The sequence below is a fragment of the Triplophysa rosa genome, linkage group LG19 (genome assembly GCF_024868665.1).
Source record: "Triplophysa rosa linkage group LG19, Trosa_1v2, whole genome shotgun sequence".
Lineage (NCBI taxonomy): Eukaryota > Metazoa > Chordata > Actinopteri > Cypriniformes > Nemacheilidae > Triplophysa > Triplophysa rosa.
In genome coordinates, this window is record NC_079908.1 from 11,166,346 (window position 1) to 11,182,627 (window position 16,282).

The following is a 16,282-nucleotide window of genomic DNA, read 5'->3' on the forward strand; positions in this document are numbered from 1 at the left end:
AGGGAGATACGAGATTACGCTGTCATTGATAAGAATGGTACGGACACAGACATCGCGTTAAAACGTTAAAAAGGCTGTCTAATATAGGCGGAAATTAATCTGCACGCAAATAAAGCCGGCGGTCGCGTTGAGCCTCTTGACAAGAGAAAAGGCTTCAATCGTTCAAAGCTAATTAGCCGAATCTGCTCGCAAACTTACCTTCGTGGCTCACGGGCTTCCTTCTGCACCGAAGCATTACAGCTATCGATTTTTAACAAAACAGACGTTCTCAAATGTATCTAACCTAACTATTTTCACTCGTTATTGTCTAAAAAACTTTCAATCAGGAGATGTAATGCCGAGAAGCTCCCGCGGAGTGAAGAAGAGGTGGAGTTACGAGACTTCTCAGACAGTTGAAGTGTGGAGTTAAGAGATTTGCTCTCAAGCTATTTTCAACACTTTAGATTGGTTAATAATTTGTAAAAATAACAGACCCACATGGGGACTGACCAATAGCATCGATTTGAGATAAAAAAAAAAAGAAATTGACCAAATTTGGACATAGGAGGTTTCCGCCCGACATCGACAAAATACTAGTACCATAATTGCAATACAAAAATACAATATTATGATCATTTGCTGTAATTATTTTATCTTTTGTGGTTAAAAAATGTGTAGCATTTATTTTATTTGATACAAATTCTTGATTTTCTATTGTTCCTTTAGGCTGTTGTTCAGGTCTGGACGTTTGTAAAATGTAAAATGGCGTCATAGATGTTTCTTGACATTTGAGGTCGAGTGTTTAGGGCTCAACTGGGGTCTCAGTGGGCTTATAAGTGCTATTCTGCATGTGTGGCACATTTTTGCTGTGAAAGTGCTTTTCTCAAACACCTTCCACATTACGATTCCTTACATTTCACCTAAAGCAGAAATGCACACACATCAGTGTTGGACAGGCTCTGAAATCCTGTTAGTCTACTGAACATTTATAGTATAGAGAATATAGCACTTAAAAACGGAATCTTGTTGTGTAGTTAAAATAGCCCTTTTGTTTATACAGTAAATATAATTATTAATGACTAAACACATATGTGGCCAATTTAATTTCTGACACATGCAACGCTCAGCATTTCAAAATGGTGACATTAGATTTAACTTAAATCACTTACATTTTCTTTATGGCTTTTCTTTTGTTTGAGATGAAAGTTTGCATCCTATTTGCAGTGCAGAGCTATATTAGTTGAAATGAAGCGGAGCATGATAATGGCCTTCACACTTCTCTTGCTTCATTTATCTTTGAATGTTTGGTAATGGGAGCTTCCTTTGTAGTTGTACTCGCTGTTTAAACACGACTGTGATGTTGGTCACACCAGGGAATGTAAATGGCACGATTTGCAAGTCAGATCTGTACAATTTGAATTTTGCATGTTAATGAAGCGACAAGAAAGTTGGGAGTTTAGGAGGACAGATTTTTGTGGACGTAAACAGCCAGCGTAAACAGACAGATAATGGCAGACAGCGTTATGCTTAGAAAGTCCTTGACATCTTTCATTGACTTTTCCTCTGTGTTTGGCACATTTCTGGATCCTCAATGATTGTGAAGAGCTTTTATTTATTCTTAAGTGCTGCGCTTGCTTTAAATGTCCCACACAGAGGTTGAAATCTTTAGCATTTTGAATGGAAAACAACATCTTTTAAGGTTCAGACTGATAAATGCAGCATGCAGAAAGTCACTCAGAGATTACACTTTATATGTTTATCGTGATCATCTGTCAAATATAATTATTGTGAGTGTTTTTGACCAGTCTGAATCACTTTCTGGAAGACTCACTTCACCGTGAAGAATGCATGCGGGGCAGGACTTTGAAGTTGTACTACCTTTGTACTCCACTCAACATTTCCTCACTTAACGTGAATAATGCATTAAGTAAATAATGAATTTGCTTGTGATTGCTGCAAAGTACACAACCCTGAGTTTGTAACACAATACTTCCACAATCATATATGACATAAACAACTGGAAAACATCCATTGTACTGGTGCATCTGTCATATCAAAATACTCCATGAGATCGACCTAATATGCAATGACCCAAATAATTGCCCATAATAATTTGCATGTTAAATCCGTCTCATTCTTTCAAATGTGCTTGTTTTTTCTCATGGTTAACAATTATTTTTAATGACATGGCTTGTTAAGATCAGAGATGATCTGCTCATAGTGTTCCCCAAAAAACGACTCTCATGGGGTAAAATTGATGAAGATTAAAAGACTCACTATGTTATTCCTAATAAACTCAGCTGGGTGATTAATACGGTACAGAAACTCCGTGAGAGGTATTTTTGTCCAACTCATTACATAAATGGTCAAACACTTCTATTACACTTTATTAGAGACTAGAGAGCAATATAAACAACTCATTAAGATTTACTTGAGAAAAATGGCTGATTCATGACTGTGATGTCCATCCCAAAGAGACCAATCACAAATATCAGCCTGAACCCTTAGTTTGTCCGACCTACTTATTCTTAGAGAGCTGGAGCTGTAACCTCCTAGTGTTTAGGTGCTGTGTGAATTCAGATAAGAAGTGTCACATTCCCATACAGTGTGGGCTGAAGATTATCCAAAAATATACAAATATGAAGAGTTTCCTATTTTGTGACGGTAACATGACCAGCTGCCAGAAATCTCGAGAGAAATGTTCTGAGAGGCAGAAGTTGGCACTCGGTTGTGGCTCTTTCGTTTGGCCAACTTTAGAAATAGCTCTTTTATTGGCACGGTTCTGTCTCCAGATGGGAAAGACAGAAGCAGAAACTATACGTGTCTCTGCCCAAATTGAAACCTCTAAGTTCCGAATGGTGCTATTAGCGATAATGACATAATTATTGGCTAGATGGTAAAACAGATACCTTTGTGAACACACACGGCGAACAAATTATCACCCTTCCTACACATCTTAAAATATGTATAAGAGTCTCAGGCAGCAGGGCCAGCGACTTGATAAATTCAGTTTCTCTTTAACACGTTTCATAGGTGTGTGATAAAACAACTGATTCTGGAAAAATATCAGCCGTGTATGAACAACAATGGTATTTTTCCAAATCGAGAGGAATATTGATAAGCAGCAACATGTGTGATGGAGCAGAACGCTGAATGAAGTTTCCTGCATACCAGCAGCTTTTCTGTTTCTATCTGCTTTGTTAGGGGTGTGCGTTTCTACAAATGGCCATCTAATATATTTTCCCACCATCGGTCTGTGTAGAAAACTGGCATCCATAAAGAACTCATTGACTATCACATGACAACACGTGTTATGACAAGATCGCATGACAGCAGCCTGGCAACACATGACATGACATCATCACATAACACACCTCATGAGAACATCACATGACAACAGCCTCTGACCATCAACAGTCCATGTTATTGTGGTTCATGTTTATATCATGATTGAAATGCTTCACAGTCATTATATCTTTAGTTTAAATACACATTCTATAAAGCAAAAGGCTTGTGTGGATGTTACACATCCAATGAACAAGATAAAAGGCTGATAATATGATAATAAGTTCAGTAAAGGCATATTTCAGAGGCAAAACAACATTTCCCCATGTTTTACTCACCCTCAAAGCGTCCCGATTCCTGACTGAATATGACTTTCTTCTTGAAGATTAATGCAGTTGGAGTTATAATACCACGTATCCTTTTTCTTCCAAGCGGTAGAATGGGAGTGAATGGGGGCAATTTTTTGAAGCTCCAAGAAGTGCATCCATGGATCAAAGAACGACTCGACATGGCTCTGTGGTCTTAACAAAGGTCTTCTGAAGCGAATCCATGCGTTTGTTTAGGAGAAATATCCATATTGACAACGCTATTGACGTTAATGTCTAGCTAACGTTATCCCTCGGCTGCGCGTGAACCAGAGGCTTGTTTTTCCAGCAAATGACGGTGACGAAAGCTCCCGCACAGAGGAGACGGCATCCTATTGGAACAAAACGAAAAATGCCGCATTCGTCACCAGAACTTACGACACGCCTGCGTTATTTGCCGGAAAAACAAGCCTCAGGTTCACACGCAGCCGAGGGATAACGAAAGTGAGACATTAACGTTAATAGCGCTCTCAATATGGATATTTCTCTTAAACAAATGCATCGATTTGCTTCAGAAGACCTTTAAGACCACAGAGCCATGTCGAGCAGTTCTTTGATGGATGGATGCACTTTTTGGAGCTTCAAAAAATTGCCCCCCATTCACTTCCGTTCTACCACTTGGAAGAAAAATGGTATTATAACTTCTACTGCATTATTCTTCATGAACAAAGTCATATTCAGTCAGGATACCTTGAGGGTGAGTAAAACATGGGGATTTTTTTTGCCTCTGAAATATCCCTTTAAATAGCCATTAACGTGATTAAATTAAACAATCGTTTATATATTTTTAAACTGAGTCCAACTCTTTTGTCACCTTAGGATGGTGGTCTTCATGTAGGGATGTCATGCTAATTTTTTAATTGTTTAAATTGATGGTGTTACATAACACCCTGTCTTCACTTTTATGCATCATATTTTACAGAATGTATGTAATCATAATGCAGTTTTTTTCATTATTACAAAATTAAAACCAATCGATTGCTTACAATAGCATTAATCATTAGTTGCCAGTTTCTGTAGTGGGCTTATGATCCAATCTGTGCGTACATGTAACAAACACATGATTCCACCAAACACTGGCAAAAGACTAGTCTTACATTTTTAAATTTCTGCTTTGCCAATTGCAGTCAGGGAAGTGAAGTATGACCCAAAGCTATCAGAAGCATCAACGTTTGTTCTTGGCACGCACATAATCTATTTGCCAGTTTGCTAACTCTCCCTCATGTGCAGGGGAAATCATTTGGAGAACATCCTCTTTGGAATTGCTTGGTCTGTAGACAATTTCACACAGGCCTGATTTTGCTCCAACAAAGCTATAATCTTGTTGCAATCGTGCTTTGCTGTCTGTTTTTCTGTGTGACTTGGCTAAGTGAGAGCGAAAGAGAAAAACTGCTGACAGAAGGAAATGGGGGATCAAAACAGGATTTCGTCCTAAATATTCCAGCGGGAAATGCACAAATCTTTTTGATCTTTTAACAACAGAGGTGTAATTCCTTCATGAGGGTTTGCATGTGAGATGAAAATGAAGTCGTGATGTAGTTGAGCTGATGAGAACAGACACTTAAATGGGTCTTTGAGGAGCATGTACTGTATGTCGGAGGAGAAGATTTTGGAATGGAGCAAATGAACTTACATTACATTTACAATGAGGCTATCATAAAATAATAATCAATTTGGAAATACAGTATTATAGTATCATATTAGCTTTACCTTTATCTTTATGTTTAGGGTTACAGAAACCTGGTACATGTGTCCCATTTTTTATTTCTTTGAGCATCCCTACACAGCAACATTGGCTCAACCTATGATGTGAATTTGGGGTAAAACTATAATACAACCATGGATAAAAGAGACCTCTCAAAAAAAAATTTATTTTGTCAACTAGTGACAACATTTCTCCTAAATTCCAAATGAAACTATTGTTTTTATTTGCATTTATTTTCAGAAAAGACAAACTGGTCAAATAAGAATTATTTGCAGACCTTGAATACTGCAAAGAAAACAAGTTCATGTTCATGTTTAACCAACACAATATTAATGATTTTACATGTATTTTATGATCAGTTAAAAATGAATATTTTGACTTTAATGCATTTTTATGTCTTTCGCATTGCTGTTGGGTGACTTTATATCATTCCTGAGGTTTGTTTCTGTTGAAATTTACCACAACACTTGCAGAAATGCATATTAAAGGCAAAACTGGAGTAGACTCTTAAAGGTCCAGTGTATACAACTTGATGGCATCAAGCAACGTAAATATGTTGTATCCCAAGGCTTCCAGTCTGATTGTTTGCTTGTTGAAAAAGGTGTTCCTCAAGGCTCTACTCTGGGTCCATTACTTTTTTCAATTTTTATTAACGATTTGTGTCATAAATGCCAAAAGTGCTCCATACATCTTTATGCTGACGATGCTGTCATTTATACCACTAAATCAGGTCCGTTGCAAATCCAGAGTTCTTTACAATTCAATTTTAATTTGGTCCAAAAATGGTTTTCTACCAATATGCTTACATTGAATAAGAAGAAGTGTTGTTGTATGATGTTTTGCACATGACGATGTCATTATTTTCCTTTTGATCTGAATATTACTTTTGATGATGGTTCATCTCTGGAGTCTGTGGAGTCATTTAAATATCTTGGTCTTTGGATTGACTCTCATCTTACTTTTAAGACCCACATTGATTATATTGTTAATAAAACATGCTATTGTTTTGTGCGCTGCATTTACTTTATCGCTCACTTAATTGTTTTACTTATCAAGTTAGGAAACGAGTTTCACAGGTATTATTACCTCTTATTGAGTATGCTGATAGTGTATATCAAAACACCTCTGATATTTACTTGAAGCCTCTTAATGTGGTTTATAATTCTTTATGTAGATTTGTCTAAAGGTGTCCATATCGTACTCATTGCCATATGTATGAAAAGCTAAATAGATTACATCTTAAATCTAGAAGACAATTTCACTGTTTTTTGTTTATGTTCAAATGTGTCTATTTTGTGTGTCCTTCGTATTTGAAACAATACTTGATATCATATAGAGCTTCTTATGCACTTAGACATGTGCAATTTCCTTTTTTCTATGTTCCTAGAATATTTAGTGAAGCAGGGCGTAGGGCTTTTCAACATAAAGCTCCCAGTGATTGGAATAATCTTCCTCTGTCTTTGAGATCGGCTTCTTCTCTCTATTGTTTTAGGCTAGCCTTGTTTTCTTATCTTAAAATAATTTGTGTATATTTTTGATTTACTTATACTTCTTAGATTTTGTTTATGATTATGTTGATTGCTGTAGGAGTGGGGGACTGGTAGAGCATGTCTTTGTTTTGTATATTGTGTTTACTTGTTTGTATTGATGTTGTGTTTATGTTGTCAACTTTTGTTTTGTGTTATAGGACCCCCTTGAAAATGAGACGTTACATCTCAAGGGGCTATCCTCAATAAATTAAAATTCCACATAAGGGGACCCACGGTGTAAATAGATAGAAATAGCTTAAAAAAACATAACGCTTCATTATGTATATACACCTCTGAAGACATATGTATATAATACTGCATTTCTGTCAATAGATTACACATTGGACCTTTAATGGCAGACGTGAAGTGTTCAAAGACCTATGTAAAAGCGATCATTAATTCCCCCGTTCTGTTTGGTAACTCTAGTGTCTCATAAATTCCAAACTTCAGTTTTAAACAAAGACTTTATTAAAGTTTTACTCAGTCAATATATTGCCGAAGAGACATCTGTGCTCTTTAAACACCATATAAGCCGATCTGCCACAGGAATATAAAAGCTCAAACTCTACATCTGTATAGCTGCCAACCCACAGACAAGACCAGCTGTTACCGCCACAATGCCTGATTTTCCTTCTGTGTTCCGGCAATTGATTGTGTGACGAGAATAGGACACCCCTGTGGATGGTGCTTCATTTTGAAGATTCTTCCGTAAGGATGTCACACGCCGATTGTAACGTCTTACTGTTTCCTCCTGTCTTTCTGTGACCAGCGCTGTCCGTGGTACTGAATACAGCGCTGCTGAGAGGAGATAGCGCTGTGCTTGGCTAAGCTGCGAGGTTGAATCGCTGTAACAATGCGCTGCGACTGAAAGCCCACTCAGCTCCGGCCCACATGCCTGTGCAGCCTCTCCCTGGGCTTCCGCCCGAAGATATGACTCAAATCAGATACAATCCGGACACGCTTTTTAGCAGGCCGACTGCTGCTTGTTGCTGTCATGGTAGGCTAACTGTTGTTGGATATGGGTAGAGTCTTTTTTTAGCTACCTTGATGTTGGCTTTTAGCTTCTGCTTCAAAGTTTGATAGACATACTGAGAATGTTGAATACAAGATTCAAATGCGTGACATGAAGCTTCTGTATTTAGCAAATTGGTCTTGTCAGAGGGAAATACGGTTATCACGCTTGAATGCAGGTGGATTAAATGAAGGTGACGTCAGGTTGATGAGCCAAGTAAATGGATAAAAGACATGCTCTTTACTTAGCATCATCTTCATATGCAGGAAATGTTTCGGTCCTGCTGGCACTTTTAATAGGGTATGGCAGGTATTGTTACGTGGTCCTAAAGTGTTCCGTTCAACCCAGAGACATGTGAGAGGATGGGAACTATTACCTTGATACAATTTACTAATGATGTTTCTGCTATGAATCAAAGCTAAATTAAAGTGGACATTTATGCACCTCATCACAAAAAGTCACATATGATCAAAACTTTTTTTCACTTGGGTAAAGATGGGTTTTTATTCAAGAACAGACTTTGAGTGAAGATGCGCCCTTAACCCAATTAAACCAATCTGTTCCAATTACATCTGGTTAAAGCTGACAGATATGAAGGCATCTGCCTCTCAAATTAATTTTCTTAATTTGGTCTGACAGGCTTTTCTCTCAAATCACCTCGTTTTTTATGCTAAACAACCTGTCTAGGATGTTTAATCCTACACTACTAATCAAAAGCTGTATTCAAAGGGCACTGGACAGATACCAGAGAGCATAGAAATCAGCATTTGAACAATTAAAAAAACTTTTACACAATAAATATTGAAACAGTTTATAAAAATGGTCTGAAAGTGGCTTTTTTAGATTAGCATAGTTTTCTATTTTAGGAGCAAACAAGGTAAAACAACAAAATAAATACATAAAATGTAGCAAAATTAGATGAATGCATGATAAAGCATTTGAAAGGAAGTTTTAATGTGACTGTTAATGCAGTACGAAAAAAATCCCTGGAAATTCAAATGCTTTTGGTTAAAGAAACATTTGAAATGTAATGTATGTTAGGACAGGATATATTTCTGACACACTATAAACTATTGAAGTCAGTAAAAGTTGAGAGTCAAGAAGAAGAGGGTGGAGGGAGCTCAGCGTGTTTTGCAGCCCTGCTGAAAGGGCCACAGCTGGAAGGATCTTCTGCTCTGCCCTGGGCCTTTTCCAGTGCTGCCTTCACACACACACGGCACTCAAAAACTGGAGTTTAGCAGAAAAGTGCTTTGAGCCTTTAATTCAGCACCAAGAGCGCTATTCAGTGAGAGCTAATTAGAGTTCAAAGCCTGGACACAATTCACAAAAGCTTCAAAAGTTCAAGTTTTTCTGAGGTCACCACTTCTGAAAATCCCAATTCACAGCTGACCATCGCAAAGGTTACTGAGTGACTCTACCTTAAACCGCTGCAAACTTCAATTTCCACAGGTTTCTGTTCTTAAAAATTGGAAACCAGGCAAAAACAGAAGTCTATTAGACATATTTTTTTTATCTTAAACAGGGACAGGGCTTAATACTGTAATGGGTATCTGGTAGTGTATATTACAGCATGCTTGCTTATTCTGGTTAATTAGAAGCTTTAATTAAACTATCAATGATAATACAGCGGAGGATAAAGAGATTAGAGAAATAAGATTTGAGATTGGTGAAATACAAGCACATGACAGATTATACAACATGCAGCGCGGAAAAAAATAAGAGACAATTTTTAAAGACCAATTTCAGTTTTTCTAAATTTACTATTTACAGGTATGTGTTTAGGTAAAATTATAATTTTTACTTTATTCTGTGAACTACTAACAATATTTCTGCCAAATTTCAAATAAAATGTAATGTAATTAAAAAATTGATAACCTGGATTTTTATCACAGTTTTCATGTGTCTTGTCATGCTGTCCGTCTTTCACATTGCTGTTGGATGACTTTGTCACTCCTGAGGTTTGATTTTGTTGAAATTCAACAGAACTGGACTGGAACGATTGTAAATGTAAATGTAGCAGTAAATGCCTCTATAGCAGAACCGTCAAAATTCACAGCAATAAACTATCTGTTCTCTTATTCTCTTTTCGTTGTCTTGAGCAACAAAACCTAAACCATTACCTAAAAAGCAGCTGCTTAAGAAAGGTCCTCTTCCCTTAGTGTTTTTTTTTTGTCCACATAGTGTAGAAAAGGTTTAAATAAATAAAGGAACAAGATAACTTAGTTTGTGTTGCCCTCGTTTTCGTCGTGCAAATTGAATTAGATTATACATAAAACATTAGGACATGGGACCCTTCCTTATTGTTCTAAAAGTGCAAAATGTTCCCAATTTTCATCATTATGTAACAGTTTTCATAATCATATCACAAGCATGTTTTTAAAGTTATGGAATAAAATAAAGCATGTTTCATAATTAAATATATTATGTTTAATGTATAATGCATTTACGCAGTGTAATATGTAATAATGTAATATGCAGTATTATCTTCTGTTCTTTTCTGCATCCTCTGCAAATGTGTGAAAAATACTCTTGAAGACACATTTCACCCATGTTCTCTATACCACCTCCCCAACAGGTTGAAAGGAACCTTTGATGTGCATTTCCCATTTACATGGAACTTTCTAGAGGGCCCCTCTCGCACGAGCTGCGCAAATGCTGCTTCATGAATAAAATAACATTAAAAAACATAACTTCAACATGGCCTTCATCCTCTTTCAGCCGAGAAACACATTACTAATTGTCAGATTACAAATTATTCATCATGTTATTTAATGCATTATGCATCAGATTTGCAAATCGAGCAAAAGTTGCAGAGAGGAACCGAGGGGGAAATGTGAGGCTTTACTGTAGGTGTGCCCAAGCCTATCTCTCTCATGGACAGGCCTGACAGCTTCGTTGGTGGAGGTTGGAGAACTAAACATAAAAACTCTCAGTATTGCCATCGCTGGGTTTCTAATTGGGCTTACTGTAGGAGACTTAAAGTGCTGTTCTGTATCACTCACTAGGACTAAATCCCAGAAGCATAAACGCCTGCAGTCAACTAAAGAGACCAGAAGTGGCCATGAACTTTTATCAATTTTTTTTAAATAAATGACTAATCGTTTTAACTTAATGGTGACAGACTTAATGACGGATAAAACTGACTAATTACATGTGTCACAATGTCAATGACTACATAATGGCCTGTCAAATAAACTTTGATAGTTAAAACTAACTTGTGACATTCTCGGTTTCATAACACCGTCTTTAAGCTATGCTTTGTGCTAATGATCCAGAACTGATGATTATATAATGATGACCCCTTTAAAGATCTATTAAGCCGTTACACACCATATGTGCCACAGCAAAATCATAGTTTTACACTGCTGGAGTTAATAGAACATTTTTAAAGGGATAGTTCACCCAAAAATGAAAATTCTGTCATCATTTACTCACCCTCAGATTGTTCCAAACCTGAATAATTTTCTTTGTTCTGCTAAACGCAAAGGAAGATATTTGGAAGAATGTCAGTAACCAAACAGATCTCATGCCCCATTTACTGCCATAGTATGGAAAAAATGGTATGGGAGTCAATGAGGGACGAGATCTGTGTGGTTACTGACATTCTTCCAAATATCTTCCTTTGTGTTGAATAGAGTTATTTTGCAATTTGAAGCTCCTGTATTACAATGGGGTGATACAAAGATAATTATTTTGATATAAATGTTTATCCACTTATTAAATTGTCATTAAATATCAACATCAATTATAAGTGGTGTACAACAAAAATAAATTGGACATTTTGTGGTTTACTATTAATATGATTATTGAAAGTGTTGAAATGAAACATACAGACTCAGTGGAAATGTGCTTACTGTAACTGTCATCAAAAACGTATCAAAGATCTTTTTAATGGTTTAAGACCAAAATGAGTCATCCTCATGTCATTCAAAACCTGCACTCAGCCACGCCGTAGAAGAACCATTTTTGGTTCCACAATGAACCGTTTAGTCAAAGGTTCTTTAGAGAACCATCTCTTTCTTACTTTTTTTTAATAATCTTCAGATGTTAAAGGTTCTTTATAGAACCATTTAGACAAAAAAGTTTCTTCTATGGCATCGCAAAGCACCTTTATTTTTAAGAGTGTGTATGACTCTGTCACGCTTGTGATGGCAGAGAACCCAAGCGCAGGCAGACAAAGGGTTAACAAAAACACTCTTTATTAAAAGAGACAAACAAAAACCCACAATGGGGGAAAACACTATAAACCAAACACGAATCAAAACTAAAAACTTAGGGGGCGGGACTAGAAGACGCGACACCGGAGAGAGAGCATGGCATTACAAAATCAAAACAATGCCATGCCCTTCTCTCCACATAAAACACATGGGTCTGACATCATCCTGCCACAAGACCTGAAAACCAAGACAAGGAGAGGCAGGACCATGACAGACTCTTTCTTTTATGGAACAAAAGAAGATATTTTGAGAAATTTATCAATGGTTGTGTGTCCATACAATGCAAGTCAATGGGGCCCCAATGTTGTCTGGTTACCAACATTCTTTAAAATATCTTCTTTTGTGTTCTGCAGAAGAAAGAAAGTCATAGTTTAAAATGAAATTTGGGTGAATAAACGATGAAAGAATTTTCATAATTGTCCTTATGACCTCAACATGCTTAATCTTTGTAATGGTAACTCTAGTGTTGCCCGCTCAGCTCTTTTTCCTGCCAGCAAACCACACCTGAGCTCACATCTTCATTTAAACTTGCATTAATAAGCAGTGAGGGAGTTTGTGAGAATGTGCGCGTGCATGTAGTAATTAGTCTGAAGCTGAAGCAGTTTTCCATTTGCTAATCATTTTTTAATATGATCCATCATTCATTGAATTAACCAAGCTGATATCTTAACACTGAGGAAACTGCTGACTCTCTTCGCAGTATAATTACACTCTAATGATATGCAATGAGCATTGGGCCTTTTCGACTCCAACCAGCACTTATCTGGCATCGCTTTGTAATATTTGTTGTAGGCTGCCATGTTCTTTAGAGTAATGGTGGGGCTTAAAGTCATCATGGGTTTTCTTAATTTCTCTATTCCTAGTGTGCTTTTCTCTTTACCACAAATCTGTATGTCCAGCCACCAAATAAAAATAAAAATAAATAATGTGACTTTTCAAATGACATCTTTATTGCCTCTCTCCTCGCATTTTTCCACACGCGGCAGTTGTTCTGCTCATTCGTCTCTTGGCCCCTGATGTGTTATGCTTGTGTTCCTGCGCTCCACAGTCTGTTTGTGGAACCATAAAGCTGAGAGTCATTACCCCCCACCCACACCCCAGTTCAGAACCCACAAAAGAGCTGCACAGTTGCTATGACAACTGAAATAAAGGCAATTAAGGATGATTTAAGTGGGAAAGGCAGATTCAAGTTTCCTCATACCCTCACAGTTCTATGAATGCTAGATGTTGATTTTGAACTGATGTTGTATCTTATTTCTTATATTTGCTGTTTAAAAAGACTGTATCGCTGACAAACGAATAATCGGGTCGGGGGTTTGTGGCCTTGTGCGAATATAAAGGAAGAGAGAAATGACGTAATGCGAAATTAAGACACATTCTGCTAAACCTGATTTCTGCATTAGCAAACTAATTTCAGCATTAGCATTTAACTGGTGGCAAATGTTTTCTGAAAAATTTTAAGAGGGTGTATCTCTGTAACCTATAAAAGCATAGCTGAGGCTATTTCAAATTAATGGTAAATAGCTCAGATTGAGCCACAGTCCCTTTTCATTTCCATTTTTCCATTTCAATTAATACCAGAAATTGTCGTGAGAGTACATCTGAACATTAGTTACAGGTGCTGTATGTGCTTTTGAAATACATATAAATAGCCCATAATGCCTGACAAGTTTCACAAAAATAGGTGAGTACAAAGACTACACAGCTAAAACAAGTCAGTGAGCCTTTTTTATCACAAAACCTAGTCAATCACACCAAGAGTTCTGCAAATAGAGTGAATAGAACTAGAATAGCTTGTTGCTAAATGCTAAATTGCGTAATCATATAAATCATGCCTAGTATTTAGGCTCCAAAAATAATAAATGTTGTTTCATTTTACAGAATTTTACCGTGCAGCTGTACTTTCACGTATTTTTGAAATACGGTAAAAAAGCCGTCAAATTACAGAAAAAGACTGCAATTTTGTGAAAAGTGAAAAACTGTTATTTTATGGTATTCATCTGGCGCCCCAGCTGCCAGAAAATGTCATTTTTTTACGGGGTTTTTCTTACATTGTTACAGTACAGTTCCCATAGATTCATTCCTCATATATCCCAGATTGACACCTGTCTTCCTCTACAGGCTACTGGAGTAATGCTGACAAAGCTGCATGTGTCCTATTCCATCAACCATAATTTGATGTACTTACTCTCCTGTTAAGTACACTGTCATCCCTGCTCACTTGTAAAGATTAATGTGAAGTTTCCAAGGATGTGGAGTAGGTACAGAATAATTCAACAGGAAATTAAAGCATTTACCATCTAATTCAGCCCGAGAACTGCTCAATATTTTCCGACAAATATTACTGCACTTGAATTCTCGTGCAAGGAAAGTCTGGTCTATTATTCTGTTTTATCCCGCTTTAGTTATGCACCAAAGGTTGAGAATTAATTTTAATCAGCCCATTATCTTTGATGGCATTACCGGCAGATGTTGTTTTCTTTTTTAATATAGGAACTAACTCTATTTTTCTAATACAATATAGAAAACAAAACACAATCAAAGTCTGTTTCATACTGAGTCTTTGTTCAGAAAAGATTAAAGAATCCCCTTTGCTCTCTTTGAGTCAAACACTCGCATCTTCCCTCGACTTAAATGAAAACAGAGCATGACAGTTAAGACACACTGGCAATATTAATTCGAAAGGAATGAAGTCTTCCCCCCCCCCCCTCTCTCTCTCTCTCTCGCTCTCTCTCTCTCTCTACACAGTTTTGTTTTGTAATGATGGTAATGGCCTCAGTGCTTCCTGTTAAAAGACCTCTCGTTCCACTGTCTGCCTCTCAAAGGTGAAAAGCTTTTAAGTTATAAAGCAGACGCAAATGTTACTTTCCAGCACTGCTGAATTAGCTCTGCCTCATCAACTTTCATAACTAATGGAAGATAAAAACATCCTTAACTTTCAGAATAGGTCTTTCAGGGAGGACACGCTACCACACAAGAACGCAAAATACTTTTGTATTAGTGACTGTCAACCAACCTAAAGTTATGCTCCATAACTAAATGTTTAATAAACTTATAGTTTTGTGTTGTAATTGCTGGAGACCAACTACAGCTTTGGATAACAGTGTCTGCTAAATGACTAAATGTAAATGTACAGCCATGGAAAAAAATGTGTGTATTGCATGTCAAGTGCCCGTTAAATTTCAACAGAATCAAACCTCAGGAGTGACATAGTCACCCAACAGCAATGTGAAAGACTCACAGAATGCAAAGACTCAAGAAAGCTGCAAAAAAATCAGGCTTTTTCCATCATATATGTTCATTTTTAAACTGATCCTAAAATACATGTAAAACATACAGTATACGTTTATGTTATGTATTAGAAAATGAACTTGTTTTCTTTGCAGTATTCAAGATTTGCAACACATTGTAAGTTTGCATGAGCTAAATGTTGAATTTTTATTTGATCATTTTATTGTATTTATGTCTAACATTTAGTCATCAAGATGCATCAAGTTTATAATCACAATCAGTTCATTTACTTACTAATGCGACATTGTTGTGTTTTTTAATTAACTTCAGTCAGGTGACTTTCTGAGAAGACATTCCAAAAGAGAAAGAGATGCCAAAGAATGTTCTGTTCTAGACGCAGGACTGTAATGTTGTTATAATCTAAGGTTTAGAGGAATTTGACTGTAACACGATTAGGAAAATGACAGCATCTTGGATTTAAGCTCATTTACAGTGCATATTTTTAGCCTATTGATTAAGATTTTTATTATAAGATTTAGATCATCCAATGATTTTCTCAGAGGGAAAAATCGAAGACAAGCAGCCAAATTTGTGCCAGCACTTATGCGAGAAATAGGATATGGATCCTCTTGTAACCAGAATGAAAGGAAAGCTGATTCTGAGGGAGCAGGCCCATCTTCACACATCTCAGGAGCGTTTTTCTATTTCTGCCTACTGTATATGCAGACTTGTAGCACCGACACATCCTTAATATTCATATTCATACTTCTCTATACATACATAGCATTAGACTTATACATTTTTGTAACCTGCAGTAGCTTTCAAACGATGAAGATACATTTCTAAAGAAGTTCAGATGCCCCAAAGCCATCAGCTGCATGTCACCCTTTTGCTATAGAGCATACTTTCCTCAAAGCTTTCAGATTCTGAAAGCCACTGAGTTTACAATCACACCTATG

General features: G+C 36.8%; 1 protein-coding gene across 1 annotated transcript in view; it reads left to right on the forward strand.

Moving 5' to 3' along the window:
- The first annotated feature begins 7,546 nt into the window (after positions 1-7,546).
- gria1b (glutamate receptor, ionotropic, AMPA 1b) overlaps positions 7,547-16,282 on the forward strand; it is a 49,593-nt gene continuing 40,857 nt past the window's right edge. Inside the window, exon 1 of the mRNA XM_057360157.1 lies at positions 7,547-7,860. Coding sequence (XP_057216140.1) covers positions 7,755-7,860 — 106 coding nt within the window. The 5' untranslated portion in view covers positions 7,547-7,754. The remainder of the gene's footprint in view (positions 7,861-16,282) is intronic.